This window comes from Semicossyphus pulcher, unplaced genomic scaffold (genome assembly GCF_022749685.1).
Source record: "Semicossyphus pulcher isolate SPU_LCO1_2020_fin unplaced genomic scaffold, fSemPul1.0.p SCAF_5, whole genome shotgun sequence".
Classification (NCBI taxonomy): domain Eukaryota; kingdom Metazoa; phylum Chordata; class Actinopteri; order Labriformes; family Labridae; genus Semicossyphus; species Semicossyphus pulcher.
In genome coordinates this window covers 6850076-6866303 of record NW_027211726.1, presented here as the reverse complement: position 1 = coordinate 6866303, position 16228 = coordinate 6850076, and the positions used below count along the sequence as shown (strand labels likewise).

General features: G+C 42.4%; 1 protein-coding gene across 1 annotated transcript in view; it reads left to right on the top strand.

Moving 5' to 3' along the window:
* Positions 1-2863: 2863 nt before the first annotated feature.
* The window catches only part of LOC138608685 (uncharacterized), a 30652-nt gene continuing 17287 nt past the window's right edge, over positions 2864-16228 (top strand). Inside the window, exons 1-14 of the mRNA XM_069681244.1 lie at positions 2864-2884; positions 3213-3326; positions 4025-4181; positions 4510-4702; positions 4964-5035; positions 6069-7974; positions 9952-10044; positions 10161-10211; positions 11441-12052; positions 12793-12866; positions 13523-13669; positions 13801-13961; positions 14786-14942; positions 15026-15217. Of these exons, the coding sequence (XP_069537345.1) occupies positions 3305-3326; positions 4025-4181; positions 4510-4702; positions 4964-5035; positions 6069-7974; positions 9952-10044; positions 10161-10211; positions 11441-12052; positions 12793-12866; positions 13523-13669; positions 13801-13961; positions 14786-14942; positions 15026-15217 (3837 nt within the window). The 5' untranslated portion in view covers positions 2864-2884; positions 3213-3304. The remainder of the gene's footprint in view (positions 2885-3212; positions 3327-4024; positions 4182-4509; positions 4703-4963; positions 5036-6068; positions 7975-9951; positions 10045-10160; positions 10212-11440; positions 12053-12792; positions 12867-13522; positions 13670-13800; positions 13962-14785; positions 14943-15025; positions 15218-16228) is intronic.

Here is a 16228-nt window from a genome sequence, read left to right as displayed (position 1 = left end):
CAGCTCCTTGTAAATCCACAAAAGCTTGGTTTTGCACGCTGACGTGTTAATTAGTGAGCTCAGGATGTGATGACAGGTGGTTTTTGTAAGCTTTGGTAGGACCCAGGCTGGCTGCTGTTTCATGTCTTAATTGTCTTAATTATAATCTAACTTGTAATTTTTAAAACTTGGCATTTTGCATTTCCAGGTTGAGGACTCGGATGCATCGTCCGGCTTTGAAAATTCCTGCTCTGATGATGATGATGACATTCCTCATGACAGCAGACCAAGTCCTGACAGTTTTGCTAACACCAGCAGTCAGCCGGAGTTAAAGGACAATTCATATTTATCGGATTTAAATTCCTCTAAAGAAATGTCAATGACCTTCACGCCGCAACCAGGCAGTCCTTCATTCTCCCAGCAGGAACGAGCCTCATGCTCCCAGCAGAACGATAAGTCTCCTGTCAGCTCGGATGAACCCGACTCAGATGGAGACTACAGACCCAGAAAGGCTTTAAAAAGGCCTGAAAAAATTTCTTACACCACTAAAAATTATTGTTATTACTGTGGTGCTGCAGTTTGTAAAATTACACGACATCTATTAAGGCATGCTAAGGATGACCCCGATCTCGCCAAAGCTTTTGCTTTACGAAAAAACTCCAAGGAACGACACGCGATACTTGCCGATTTTCGGAACAAGGGAAATTATAAACATAACCAAGAGGTTTTAAAGAATAAAAGTGGACAGTTAAAACTGAGAAGACGACCGACATCTGACGTTGCCCTTTCTAAATCATTCCTGCACTGTCCATATTGTAAAGGCATGTTGAAGCGACAGGAGATGTGGAAACATGTAGGCCGATGTCCAGCTAGGAGAACATCAAAAGCTGCAACAGATGGACAGACAAAGGTCTTAAGTGAGATTGCTCTTGCAGAGTCCCCTTTAGCCCAAAAACTCACAGATGGTGTGTGGAATGTGCTCTTCCAAATGAAACAAGACGAGATTGCATACGCAGTTCAAAACGATCTCCTTCTCATAGAGCTGGCAAAGTATCTGTGTAGAAATAAGAAAAAACATGAATACGTCAGAGAGAAGCTGCGAGAAATGGGAAGGCTTTTAATAGCACTGCGTGAAAAGTCAATATTGACCTTCCAAGATGCTGTCAAATCCACTAACTTCTACAAAGTTGTTGAGGTTGTCAAAAACATCGCTGGTTTCAACGTGAAGAGGCAGAGCTATAACAAACCAACTCTTGCTTTGAAGTTGGGACATTCACTCAAAAAAATAGGCGCCATTGTCCTCACTCAAATGGAAGACAAGGACGAGTCGATGAAAAAAGACACAAGGAAATTTATGACGTTGTGTACTGAAGAATGGAGTGAACTCGTCTGCCAGACAGCCGTCGCTTCATTGAATGGAAGAAAATTAAACAACCCATCTACAATACCATTCACCCGTGACATGCAGCTTTTCTACAGGTACCTGGAATCGGCATCGGCTTCTGCCATTGAAAGCCTGAAGATGCAAGACGACCAGCAGGTGTACGCCGCACTTTGCAGAGTGACACTCGCAAAAGTGTCAGTGCTAAACAAATGTGCCCCAGAGCTTTCAAAAATGACACTGAAGGCGTTTGAGCAGAGGGAAGACACTGCCCAAGTGTTGTCCCAGCACTTCATCAGAATAAATATACAGGGCAGGTCTGGCCAAAACATCGCTGTCTTGCTGACCTCTGACCTTGTCAGTGCAATAACACTGCTTGTTAGTAAGAGAAGTGCATGCAGCGTACACGAAGATAATCCCTTCTTGTTTGCAAAGCCCAACTCCTCTCCGGCAAGCCTTTACCACGGAGGGAACTGCATCAGGGCCTTTTCAATTCTCTGTCGGGCAAAGAACCCAGAGCATCTCAGGGCCGTGCATTTTCACAAGCACGTAGCAAGAGTCTTCCAGATTCTCAACCTGGAGAACAACGAGCTTGAGCACCTTGCTAAACTCCTGGGCCATGACATCCGGGCTGACAGGGAGTACTATCAGTTGCCAGCGGCAGCGGAGGAACTTGCTAAGATAGCTAAACTTATTCTGGCCATGGAAAAGGGCTCTCTTGAAAAGTTCAAAGGAAACTCTCTGGAGGCAGTTGAGATTGATGGTATGTGTCCACTAAAAGAAACGTCTGACATGCAAATGCTTGTTTAGTTTAGATAAATTCTTGCTTTAAAGGTCTAATCTTGAAGAGTTCAGTTGCGTTCTCGTCGGTGGCACCATTGCCGATAAACGGTAACTATTGGAGCACACTTCCCAATTTAACCACACGTCCACGGTTGGCTCCCTTTGTTACTCTGTAGATTTTCCTCGCTGACGGTCGCTTTCCTTTTTAGACTGTTTGCTTCATCTGAGCGTCGAGTTTGTTTCTTTTTCTTTGGATTTTGCACTTATTGTTGAAGTTGTATCTGTAGTCGTCCATCTTTTCTTTGTTTGTTCAGCCATAGTAGATTACTGTTTACTCGCAACACTTGCAGAGAGTGAAAAAGCAGCCACTTAGCTCCACCTACCCTCTCTGGCAGACCAACCACTGCTGGCTGATGGACAGCTCGTCACTAACTGGGCGCTGCTTGGGATTTTTTTTCCGTGAATGTCGCCTTTTGCAGTATACCTTATACTGCATAAGGCTTTCATCAGTGGGCCATAGGCTCAATCAGCATTGTGTTACCTCATTCGGCGATAGATAGTGACTTAACAGACCTTTATTTACGTGAAAATCTTGGAGATTACACCTTTAACTACAGATCAATCCTTACTGTATTGTCTTGCTTTCTGTTTCAGATAAACTGGAGCAAGATGTGGAGCAAGGCAACCCTGAAACTGGCGATGCTGAGGAGGACAGCGGAGAATCAGAGCTTCAGCAGAGCGGTGTGAAGTCATTTTCATCATTAGTTTTAAGAATAATTTTCTATGAAGAGATGGACGGTGATACTAAACTTGATAATGCACATTGGTACGTAGGATTGATGAGGCAATCAGGGAGTAAAGGAAACACCGATTCTGCCTCGTTGGATGTAAAGTTTAGAACAATAAAGAAACAGATGTATGATTTAATGGAGCAATCCTATTTGAACAGAAATGTGTTGTGTAATTTGCCACGTTTTAGACTTAAAACAGCAGTTAAACAGACATATACAGGGTTTTTGTATGAGAACGTCTTTTTAATACCATATGTTTGAATAACTTTTGTCCAAAGCTGCCAAGAAGAAGCAGAAAAGACAACTGACTCCTGAGCAGGATGCCCTGGAGCACATCAAGGCATGCAGAGACAAACCCTTCCTGCAGGAGATGTTCATCGACCCTGTCAAAGGTCATTTTCTTAATTTTACACCAATATTAACACGTCTCATGTTTCAGTGCACAAGACAAAACATATACTTTGTGAGCACAGACAAATATTGTCCCAGTTTGGGCAAGGTGGGCCTTTCTGTGCAGAGTTTGCATGTTCTCCTCGTGCATGCGTGGGTTCCCTCCAGAGTCTCCAGCTTCCTCCCACAGTCCAAAGACATGCTCGTTAGGTTCATTGGTGACTTAAATTGTCCATAGGTGTGGGTGTGAGTGTGAAAGGTTGTCTGTTTCTATGTGTCGGCCCTGTGATTGACTGGCGAGCAATCCAGAGTGCACCCCGCCCTTCGCCCAATGACAGCTGGGAAAGGCTCCAGCCCCCCGCGACCCTGAACAGGATAAGCGGTATATAGATAATGGATGGATGGATGGTACTGTACCACAAGATAAACCAACTCCAAGAAGTGTCAGTATAACACATTAAAATGAGTGATATGAGTAAATACGGAAATCCTCTGTGGTTCCATTGGAGAGGATTTTGACTGATGTTTTAGCAGTGACTGAAGTTTGTACTAATTTTATATCTACTACATTTGCTGCATGTAGCTTTCACTGTTATCTTGGGGGGTTGTTTCATGATTTTGTTGCAAACATTCATTCAGATATTTGGACAGTAACTGGATGTAACTTGGACTGTTTTTTTCTGCATTCTTGCCTTAACAGGTAGAGGTGTGTTCACCCATAAACCCATTAAACCATCCTCCTTCGTTGTTGAGTATCGGGGGAAAATCGTCTCTCACAAAGAAGGGAGGAAAAAGAAAAGTGGCGATTCTCTGAACAACTATTTGTTTGACTTCTGTTGGAATGGCACAAACTGGCGGTGAGTTTACTGATTATTTTTTAATACAGGGATGTTTATAAATGATCTACTGTTTTTTTGTTATCGGGGAAATCCCTGATTAAGATTGATGAAGAAAACATAACTATTGCTGTTTTTTCATCAGTTTACCTACATAAGTGTGGATTTTTGATTTGTAAACGTTTCACACAAGTAAAAAGCTTTATTCTTCCATAAAATTGAACAGTTTTAATCCAACAGATGTCTTTAATGATGCCTCGAAAGATGTTAACAGTCAACAGCATCAGTCAATTTAACAACTGTTTTAAAACTAGTTCAAGACTCATTAATTCGAGAGTTTTGTTTGCAGCGTTGATGCTTCCAATGAGGATGGGACCCTCGGAAGACTGGTGAATGATGACCACAGAAGTCCAAACTGCAGGATGAAGAAAATAGTTTGTAAGGGAAAGCCGCACTTGTGCCTGTTTGCACTGAAAGAAATATCTGCCGGCGAGGAGATAACTTACAGCTACGGGGACTTCTCTTACGCGTGGCGCTCAGCGGTGGGTTCATCATCTTCTATGTGTCTTAAAATAGCGAGGTTTTCTTCCCTTATGAATATATATCATGAAGGATTCAAATGTTTATGTTGAAATCTATCGCAGACATGTCGACAAGTGTTTTTATTGCCCCTCAACTGATATAATATCTGTGGTAGAAACTTTCAAATCACCTTTAGCAAACTCAAAAGGGGCATTTAGATCTTAGAGTTCTGGGAAAACTGTCACTTCCTTCCTTAGTTTCCTTGTTCTTAACATTTACAGGAGTCCAGTGAGCAGCCCGAAAAATCACAAACAGACACAAACGCTGCTGCATTCTCACCCGTGGATCAAAGTGTGAGTGTTGACTGTAAATCCATTAATGAGCTCCAGGTAGAGCGGCTGTCATAAATCTTACAATGTCTCTGGTGTTAACATTAAGGCTTATCAAATTACACATTTTTCATTTACGTTATTTTCATTTAATCTTCTGCTAATTATTTTTGTCTGTGATCTGTTAGGACTGAAAGATGGGAAAATGACAACCATAACTTCATCCTATTGCTTGTTTGTTGGCCAAGAGTGTAAATGAAAACATGTTTAGCTTTCACAAAGGACACAATCACGAGATCAGCAATCTAATGTGTTTTCAGTTAAGTTTCTCTGGATAGACTATGGACAGATTCTTGTGACTGATAATGTTCCCACCTTCTAAGCTGTGTTGAGAAATGTTATGTATGAATTAGAGATAGACCGATATGGTTTTTTCAGGGCCGATACCGATTATTAGTAGTCAAGGAGGCCGATAACCGATTTTTGGAGCCAATATTCATTTGCAGTAAAAGTGAAAATATTGGCGTCAAAATTTTGAATAATACAAACTCCAACACTTAACTTTGTTTAAATGCCTTTAAGCATATGTTTATTAAACAAACAAACAAAAAGCGCAGGGAGTTCCCAGGGTCAGCAGCATCTCTTCTAAAGTTAACTGAAAATTTAAATAAATAAATAAATAACTTCCTGAAGTTTTATAAAGTAAATAAAACAAAGTTAAATAAAATTTGCAAAGAAATGAACTCTTATCGGCCGTCAGATTTAAAAAATAAAATAAAATAAAATAAAATAAAGCCGATGCCGATGCCGATGCGTCAAAATGCCGAATATCGGTCTATCCCTAGTATGAATATATGTGACGATTGACACACAATTAAAATAGTAGCACCAGTACGTGCAGCGCTGGAGTCTACCTCAAACCTCAGAGGCATGAGAGCAGAAAAAGCAAAAGTTATGAGAGTCTGAAGTCTTGTAATTAGAATTTTTATGGTAAGCACTAGATTTCCATAATTTGTGGTTATGTAAAGTTTAGGACGTTTCTTGTCTATATTTCCAGGTTGAGGCCTCAGGCGGACTCTCAAGTTCTGCAGAATCCTGCAGTGAGGACGAGTACGTGCCGGAAGGTGAAGCCAGTAGCGATGTCAGTGAAGAGGAGTACGTACCTGACGCTGAAGCAAGTAGCGATGAGAGTTACACCAGCGACGACGATCTGAGTTTCAGGAATAAAACGGATTCGGCCTCTCCTGAAAAACAACCGGGCGATGCTTCACGCGAGCAGCAGGAAGCCGAGCCTGATTTCAGCTCTGACGATTTCACCTCTGATGAGGAGCCCAAAGTCCGCAGCAACAGAAACTATTGTTACGTTTGCGGGAAAGCTCCAGTTAAATTCTCTCGCCACCTTTTCACCCACAGACATGACGTGCCTGAGATAGCCGAAGTGTACGCACTGCCCATGTACTCCGAGGAACGATTTGAGAAAATAAACGAGTTACGAAGCAGAGGAAATTCAAAACATAACGAGGAGGTTTTGAGGACTAACCGTGGAGAACTGAAAGTGAGACAAAGAAATCCAGACGTGACCAAGGCTGCAAAATCATTTGCACGCTGCCGACATTGTAAAGTCATGTATAGACACAAGGAGATGAGGCAACATATGCAAAGATGTTCAGAGAAGTCTTTAAATCATGCCAAGAGGAGAGTCCAAACTTTGGCAGCTGCTGCAGGGTTCATAGACACCCCAGACATCTCGTCAGAAGTGAGCATGATATTGGAAAATCTGAGGAAAGATGAGGTCACATCCGTAGTTTTGAATGACTCCTATATATTGCTTATGGCACGGTACTTTTGCCACATGGATGAAAGTCAAACAAAAAGAAAAGCTCGCATCACACAGAAGCTGAGGAGAATGGGAACAGTTCTGTTAGCAGTGAAGAAACATTCAATATCTCGCTTTGAAGATGTTATGAAACCTGAAAACTTCAGCAAAGTCGCTGAAGCCGTCAGAGAGCTCGCTGGTTACAATGCAGAGGAGAAGTCCTACGACACACCAAGTCTTGTAACGCTGTTGGGAAACTTAATGAAGCACGTTGCTGAGATCAACTGTGCCAAGGCTTTGAGGGAGGAGAATGATAAACAGAAGACTGACGAAGCGGAGACTTTTATGAGTCTGTGTTTGAAAGAATGGAGCGGTAACTACAAGTCAAAGCACCTACACAAAGCACCGACCACACTGTTCACACGTGACGTGCAGCAGCTCTACCAGTGCATGGAGAGGACAGCTGCTTCTGCGTTTGAAAGCATGACAAAGTATGAATGCACTCCGGTCTACAATGCGCTCCTCAGAGTGACACTTGCTCAAGTGTCGGTCTTAAACAAAAACGTGGACGTTTCCGGAGCAACGCTCAAGTCGTTCCAGGACAGAGAGGAGACTGAGCTTCAAGGAGACGCTGCTGCTTGCCCGTCACAGCTGGAGCAGATTCTGTCCAAGCACTTGGTGAAGATCAACGTGATGGACAACAAGGGCAAAAAGGTTGTCATGACGTTGACCCCTGACCTTCTCTCTGCAATAACACTGTTTGCAAACAAGAGAGAAGCATGTGGTGTTCATGAAAGTAACCCCTTCTTATTTGCAAATCCTGGTGCCAAATCTATGAGCTTCTACAAAGCGGCCGTGGCGTTCAGGACTTTAGTGGATCGATGTGATGCAAAGAACAAGGTGATTCTCAGGTCTGCGTTATTTCATAAGCACCTTGCGAGAGTTTCCCAGATTCTCAGCCTCACAAATGAAGACCTCGATCAGCTCGCCAAACTGCTGGGCCGGGAGATTCAGACCGACAGAGAGCATTATCAGAAGCCAGAGGCAGCTGGGGACATTGCAAAAATCTCAGAGCTGCTGTCGGCCGTGGAGAACGGAACGCTTGAAAGATTCGAAGGGAAATCTCTTGAGGAGATCGAGATTGCAGGTGTGTGTTCAGTTCAGTAGTTAAAGGTGCCCTAAACAGGCGTACCTGTTGCATTTCCTTTGTTTTTTCTTTACAATTTGAAACCTGTGTTGTTTACATCCATGTTGTCTTGCAAGCAATCTTCTTCAAAAACTCTTTATGGCAGATCACTACATTTCTTTGTACATAATCTCTATGTACAGATTCAACTGAGAAATGTAGTCTTCCATCAGCTTCATCTGACAACGATTTAGCTTCTAATTAATCTCTATAAACGGACATCTGCAGCAAGTTCAGCTCACAAATCTAAAATTCAACTTGAGATAAATTCCCCTGACGCTGTGTCACGAAAGCCGTTCAGCGTTCAGATTTCTCGACTTCCTCGAATGCATCAGAAATGATCGATCAGACTTCAGTTCAACAAACGAGCATTTTAAAATTTGTTTCCTTCTCCTTTTGAAGACAGACCTGACGAAGCTTAACTTTCATCTTTAACTAATCTGCATCATGATGTTATTTCAGCAAACTAAAGACCCGTTAGTTAAAGTAAATCACAATTAAATCTGTTTCTTTTCCGGCTTCATCCCACTGAAGTAAGCCAGAGTGCAGCCTCTGTGTAAGTTACTATTTACAGTGAAACTGAGACTCACCACAAACAGATGAACGGGCGCTCCGCCGGGAGATTTAATGAACCAAGAAATGCCGCCGTTTATTTTGCTGACATATCAGGACGAGCGAAATGCACTTCACTTTTGATGTGAACACACGGTCGCTTCTCAAGTTGCCAACTGGACTGTAAATAAGGCAGCGCACGAAAAAGTCTTGGGTTTATCTCTAACTGCTGGCTAAACCGGACGTGCCCAGCACGTTAACCGTCGTCTCCAGAGATTATATTGTAGTCAGACTATAGTCGATGGGTTCCGAGATTGCAGCAACTGCAGATTCGTCCTGTGCAATTTGGGAATTGTGGAGTTTGTGGTAGTCACTGCCTTGAGTAGTAACCAAAATGGGGACCTCCTAGTTAAAACGCATGCAATAACAGATTTTTGTATCATTATTCATTTGGAGGACTTTTCTGGCATCATGATAAATGTAAGTCCAATATTCACTCTCTTTAACTCTGTTAAAGTCGAGCTGAAACGGCATTTCGAGAGTATCTAGCTTCCATATCGTGACGTATTTCCGAGTGAAACAGGACGTGCAGGCGGGACATATCATTAGAGGGATTTGATTTGATCGTTGAGAAGTGGGCGTAGACAGACGTTTTTCACAGCGCAGTAGCTAGCTAACTGACCGAGCGTTCTTGGTGCTCTGCGGCTAAATGTTGCAGATTGATTGGTTGAAACTTACGTAAGCACGCGTGAATTTTAGTTTTACCGGAAGAAAAAATGATCGGATTTTGATATAAGAATACGAAGAAATGGATTTTCTGTATTTTTTTTGGCCTATGTTGTCAAATAGACGCACAATATTACCGGGGATGTGATCTAAAGGGATTAAAATGACATTTTTCATTTCACCTCGACTTTAAAAAGTGGCACTGTAAACAATGCAGCGCATGCAAAAGGAAGTCTTGGCTGGAGGTTGTTTATCGCTAACACGCCACACACGTGCACCATTGTCCCCAGACAATATAAATCGTCTTCAGACTATAGCCGATGGGTCCTGAGATTGCTTTGTACATTACGACCACCTGTCTGCTTGTAAAAGAGTAAAAACATTTGGTGTAATGTGTAAACGCCACATGGAACTTTTTCCTAGTACACAAAGTACTTTGTTCACAGCTGCGACAGTTCAATAAAATATGTAACTGTCTTTCAGTAAATATGATCCAAAGTGGGCGATCCAATCAAAGTGTAAAGACAGAAACATTTATTATTCAAGTCTTATTTTAACAAATTTATACCATAGTGATATCAATATTGTGTTTAATGCCTTGATAATGATTGAAACCATAAATCGGTCCTACAAATAAAACATTTCTTGTTTCCTTTGAAGATGAGTTGGAGCCACATGTGGAGAAGCGCAAACCTGCGAACAGTGACGCTGTGGAGGACAATGTAGAATCAGAGAGCTCTTTTCAGCTGAACAGTAAGTATGAGACACCGATCTTAAACCAGTCATTGATCTACACGATGAATTATTAAAGCACAGTTATCCCGGGCCAGGATAATCATGACATGTACCTTTTTTCTTTCTCTTTTCAGATGTAAAAAAGAAGACTTCCGTTGCTCGGGACAAAGCCACTAAATCCAAAGGTAATGCAGCAGGTATCGGCAGAACTACTCGCCCATTTAGCTTAGTCAGTAGAGCAGGCGCCCCATGTACAGAGGCAAAGTCCTCAACACATCGACCGCGGGTTTGACTCCAACTCGTGGCCCTTTGGTGCATATAATGCCCCACTCTCTTCTCCCCATATTCCCTGTCACTCTTCAGTCTCAAACTTCAGTCCACCCATGTCTCTTTTATTGTGTACTTTACCATCCATCCATCCATTATCTTATCCGGGGTCCGGGTTGCGGTGGCAGCAGGCTGAGCAAGGTGACCCAGGCGTCACCCACCGAGGGTGAAGTGAGCACTTCATGCGCTCCTTTGTACCCACTGCCATCAGATTGTACAACAGCCCCCCAACAGACAGTGACTCTCATCCCCTTCACTCTTCAGTGACTCTCTGATGGTCTGACTTCTTATATACTTGATATACACTGTTATATACTCTATATACACTCTATATACTCTTACTATACTATTCTGTACCTACTATTTACCTCCCCCAAATTTCCCCTCTGGGGATCAATAAAGTATCATCTTAATCCCTCCGGAGAGCTCTGGGTCTGCCCCGGGGTCTCTTCCCAGTTAGATGTGCCCAGAAAACTTCCAAAGGGAGGCATCCAGGAGGCATCCTAATCAGATCCCTGAACCACCTCAACTGGCTTCTTTCGATGCAAAGGCTCCCTCGGGATGTCTGCGCTTCTTACCCTCTCTCTAAGGCTGAGCCCAGACACCCTACAGCAGACACTCATTCCAGTCACTTGTATCCGCGATCTCATCCTCTCGGTCACTACCCAAAGCTCATGAGCACAGGTGAAGGTTGGAACGTAGATGGACTGGTAAATCGAAAGCTTTGCCTTCAGGCTCAGCTCCCTCTTAACCACGACGGTCCCGGTACAACGCCCGTATTACTGCTGATGCTGTACTGATCCGTGTGTCAATCTCAGTCTTTACCAATCTTAAATAATCATGATTGATTTGTAAACGTCCAAAACCAAATCAGACTGGAACTTTTTAAAATATGAGTTGTTGGTAAGATGCCTGTCTGATTAATATTGGAGCAGACGAACTCGGCTCGCAGACATTTCTATTGACTCTCAAAGTCTGTTTTATCTTTGTTGTCTATGAATTCAACGAAACACAAGAAAACAAAGAAAGAGGAAAAGTTTAACCTCTAATTAATGTTCTCATTTAGCTTTACCTTTATCTCCTCTAGGTCGCTCAAAAGGATCCTCTGCAAGAAAGAAAACACCCAGCACTAATTCCAGACACTGTCCCTCAAACCGACCTGGCCGCGGCAGGGGGAGAGGGAGGGGCAGGGGCAGGGGCAGGGGGAGGGGGAGGCAGGATGGTGAAGATGAAGTGTCTGAGCTGAATGGTGAGAAAAATGATGAGGTGAACACAAAGCAGGATGACAGGTCAGGGGAAAGCCGCACTGTCAACACACCTGAGGAAACACAGTCTCGTAGTCATGAGGATACAACAAACATGTTTAGTGACGATGATGACGATGACATGAATGTGGACTTCGACATGGACATAGACACTGACGAGGACATTCCCAGAAATCAGGAAATTTATGTAGATGATGACACAACTGGCCCAGAAGGAATGCCGTCAACACCGAATGTCAAAGATGAGAAAAAGCAGAAGATTAAAAGCTGTTATTCTAAGAAGAGCGACGGATCAGCGGACAAGCTCAACACTGAAGAGAACGTGGACACGGACGTGGAGGACCACGTGGAGGAGGACGATCAAGAAGAAGGAGATGAACATGAAAGCTGGATGGATGTGGACAGCAGAGGTTCCTCTCCTATCTTAGAACAAGGTAAAATACATCTGTTGGTTCTCTAGAGGAGAAATTACACATTAGGAAAAAACAAAATAATAAGCAAATCCCTCAAGCTTATGTCAAGCTCTTTTAGTTGAAGAGGGGGTATTATGCTGTTTCACATTTTAAGACATATATATATATAATGTTACAATGTTGGATGTCCAGACTAAACGTGGGTGAAGTTTCAGATCTGCAGGTAAAAGTATGTTGGAGTAATCCCCAGGCTTCTCAGCTCAGTCTGCAGGCTGCTGTGAACGCCAGCTTTCACACTGTTTTTTCTACACGGCAGGCTTCGGAGAGCTGGCCAATCAGAAGACAGAAGGCTTGTAGGGGCGGGGTTTCTTAAAGGGACAGAGCTGACTGAGTGTCAGGCAGAGGCTGTATGAGGGCCTGCATAGAGCACCAGTGTGAGAAAATGATGAGTTGTTTTTACTGTAAATGATGCTAAGCTACTCCACAGGTGTCACAGAGTTAAATATGAAGCTTAAAATCAGCATAAAACGAGGAAAAGTCATGGAATAACCGAATTCTTCCTCCATATGACCTTGATGTTTACGGCAAATTTCAAGGCCTCATATTTGTTGAGTTATTTCCTCCAAACAGAGATTGTAATCCTCTTGAGGAAAGTCAGGGGGTCACTAAAGTCTGTAGGCTTTGTACCATGAAATAGTTAGAATTTGAAGTCCATCGCAGCTTTATTGTTATTCATCCATATATGTTTCTTTTATTTATAGAAAAGAAGAAAATATTACCCGCTGCAGTGACTGGAATGAAAGAAGTGAAGATATTAATCCCAAAACTGGACATTGTGAGTATCTAATTACTTATTAATTTCTCTTATATAACAGTCCCAACCAAGTGATCTGATTGGACAAGAGCCATTCCATGAGTGGCGATATAGAGAGCAACATCACTGGGACTTGTATTTCTCCGCCTCAGACAGGTGTTCTGAATACTGTTAATTAACATGACAGCAGAGCGTGTATGTCTACATTAATCAAGCTGGTTCCTCTGAATCACACAGCAGACTCTTATTTCACTGGTTGATGATCAATTAAAACACACAGATAAATGTACATGATGAAAACAGCTGATCTGTGGTAACCCGGAGACACAGAGTGCAGGAGAATGTTTGGGTTGCTCGGCAACAAAAGTCCAGTTTCAGTGAAGTTGTGGAACTAGTTGAGTTAGTGGAGCAAAATAATTGGTCATAATCTATCTGCTGCTTGTGTAACCTCGAGTGCGATATTTGTTGATCGTATTATAAAGTATGATTTAAAACCTTTTTAAACAGACTTTTCGCCAACATTAACTCTTAGTAGCTTTTTCTCTACACTCTCTAGACTCTTCTGTTATACACAGCCAGAAATAATTAACGACAATAAAAAAAGTGTTATCATTTGCAGGCAAGTTTTTCCAAGTGACTGTTTCATGTTTTTGGTGTTTTTCTTTTTTTTTTTACAGGAGAAGTTAAAGGCTCAACTTCGCCTTTCCCTGGTGTCACCTGCAGCTAAACCCGCCGTGAAAGATCAGCCCATCAAAGACGGCAACAAGCAGAGTCCAAAATCCTCGACATCTGCAGACACCAAGAGCAAGCCTAGCAGTGCAAAGGTAGTGAAACAGTGGAATTATATACTTCTCATTATATAATTTTTTATTTTACTTTTTAAGATTTGTCTGCGGTTTCATATTTAGTAGTTTAGATTTTGTTATTTTTCTCCACCCACTCTATTGTACATCAGGAAATTCAGATGATCTGCTCCCACTGCAAGACGATCATGATGAAGGGCCAAACGGCGTACCAGAAGAAAGGATTCACAGACGTCTTCTGCTCCAAAGACTGCCTGTTCCAAATGTTTCCCATCAACAAACCTGCAACCAAGACCTGTTACAACTGCTTCAAGTGAGTCTGTGGAAATCATCACATGAGGGATAATGTACGGAACCCCGACGCAAAGGGGTTCCTGCGCGACAACAACCTGCTCACTATACATTATCCCGCTTATTACACGGCTGTTTACCTACGAAATCAATTATTTGACATAAAATATTGATTTGGAAATTATTTTATTAACTTAAAAATGATTACATTTCTGTTAAATAACAACAGCCTTCTTAAAATGAGCTAAGCTAGCTGTTTTTACTCAGATTAAATGAAACATTTCCTCTGGTGGTCAAGTAAGACACGGTGAACTGGACCGCAGGAATCAGCACCTGATTGAGGTTTTCTGTCTCGTCTGTTGACATTTTCTTTTCCATTCCCCGTCTTGAAACACCGCTGTACCTTACACTGTGTTCTGTTCAATGTTTACTTCATGTGCCATCTTCAGTTTCGTAGTTTCAGTTTTTGCATCGTCTAACCTTTATTACTTTCTCTCCGCTGTTCTCGTCTCTTTTCTTTTTTCCCCTCTGTAAACAAACCGACAAATTTACCAGACTTCTTTTGCCGGATAGATATGTATACAGTTAGTCCTCAGGATTGTGTGATTAGAGGTGCATCCCTAGCAACAGTCTGTTCTTCATAGCAACAGTCTGTTCTAGAGCAATAGCAGACCTCAGAATCAGAATCAAGTATTTAACACAGCCGTGTAATAATAAGTAATTCAGCTAGCTATCAGACCAAACCTCTTTACTACTATTTCCTTGTGTCAAAGTTTATTCAACCAATATCCTGTCAGGCTGATGTTATTCCCAACTGTTCAACATTTTCCCTCCTCGCTCTGTCAGGGTGATATCGCAGCCTCTGGACCTCATCATGGCCGCTGTGGACATCAAGGGAACTATGAAGGACTTCTGCAGTACGATATGCCTCTGCTCTTTTAAGTCCAACCCTGAGCCCATCCAAACCCTGCAGCAAGTCTGCTGCATGTGCAGGAAATTCATTGTAAGCAAAAACAAATCTATTTTCTCTTCATATCATCACCAACAAAACTGTCGATTTGACCGTTATCTCTCCGTGTTTCACAGTTCAAACGTGAGCTCATAGTAAACAACTTTAACTACAAGTTCTGCAGCGACTTCTGCTTGGAGGACTTCCGCAGGGACAACATGGAGCTCTGTGAGAACTGCGGCTGCACCTGCTGCAAACCGCTCATGCTGAACCTGGAGGAGGAGACCCTAACCATGTGCAGTCACAAATGTTTGGACAACTTCAAGAAGGTTCGGAAACATCAAAATATCAGTCCTTCAAATTGACAAAGTCAGAAATCATAAAAGCTTTGACGTACAGATGTATTCACCATTAGCACTGAGGAACAGTATGTAGATCCAAATCATGATGTAATCAAGGTTCACCTAGAAGGCACAGTCTGTAGATATTTATTATATAGTCTTACTCCGTGCTTCCAACAGTGAGAAAAGCAGCAAATCCTCACAGTTAGGAAATTTAAACCATCCAGCCATTATTTATACGGCTGTTGACTGTCGCGCGGGGGCTGCTGTTTATCCCAGCTGCCATTGGGCGAGAGGCAGGGTGCACCCTGGACCGATTGCCAGTCAATCACAGGGCCGACACAGAGAGAGAGACAACCTTTCACACTCACACCTAGGGGCATTTAAGAGTCACCATTGAACCTAACGAGCATGTCTTTGGACTGTGGGAGGAAGCCGGAGTACCCAGAGGGAACCCACACATGCACGAGGGAGAACATGCGAACTCCACACAGAACCGGGATTCCCACTAGAGACCTTCTAGCTGTCGATTATTACCGTAAAATCCAGAATATAAGTCGCACCAAGATATAAGACGCAGTCTGTTTTGGGGGTATCACAGAGGAAAAAGGTTTTCTTTAGCTATTTATTAATAAAAACGTGTATACAAGTTATTTCAACACTATTTCAATTTATTTTCATTTAAAACACATTCAAAACACACGCAAATTACAGCCTACCATCTGTTTTCACCATCTTGAGTTTGTAATCCTGCTAGCTACTGGCTTACCTTCTAAAACTCCCACTGTATCACTTATTATTGGTGCCGCTTACAGTGACCCTTAAAGGGAATGAAATAGTGTTTGCATGAGCGTTAGTGAGGTCTGGCACTGATGTTGAGAACACGTTGCAGCATTAAAGCAACTTCCCTAACCTTGTTGCCACACAAAGTAGAAATTCTGCTATTGTCTGAAATATTAATGTATGCAAAAACAAGATCTACTTTAACTGGAACTAAAG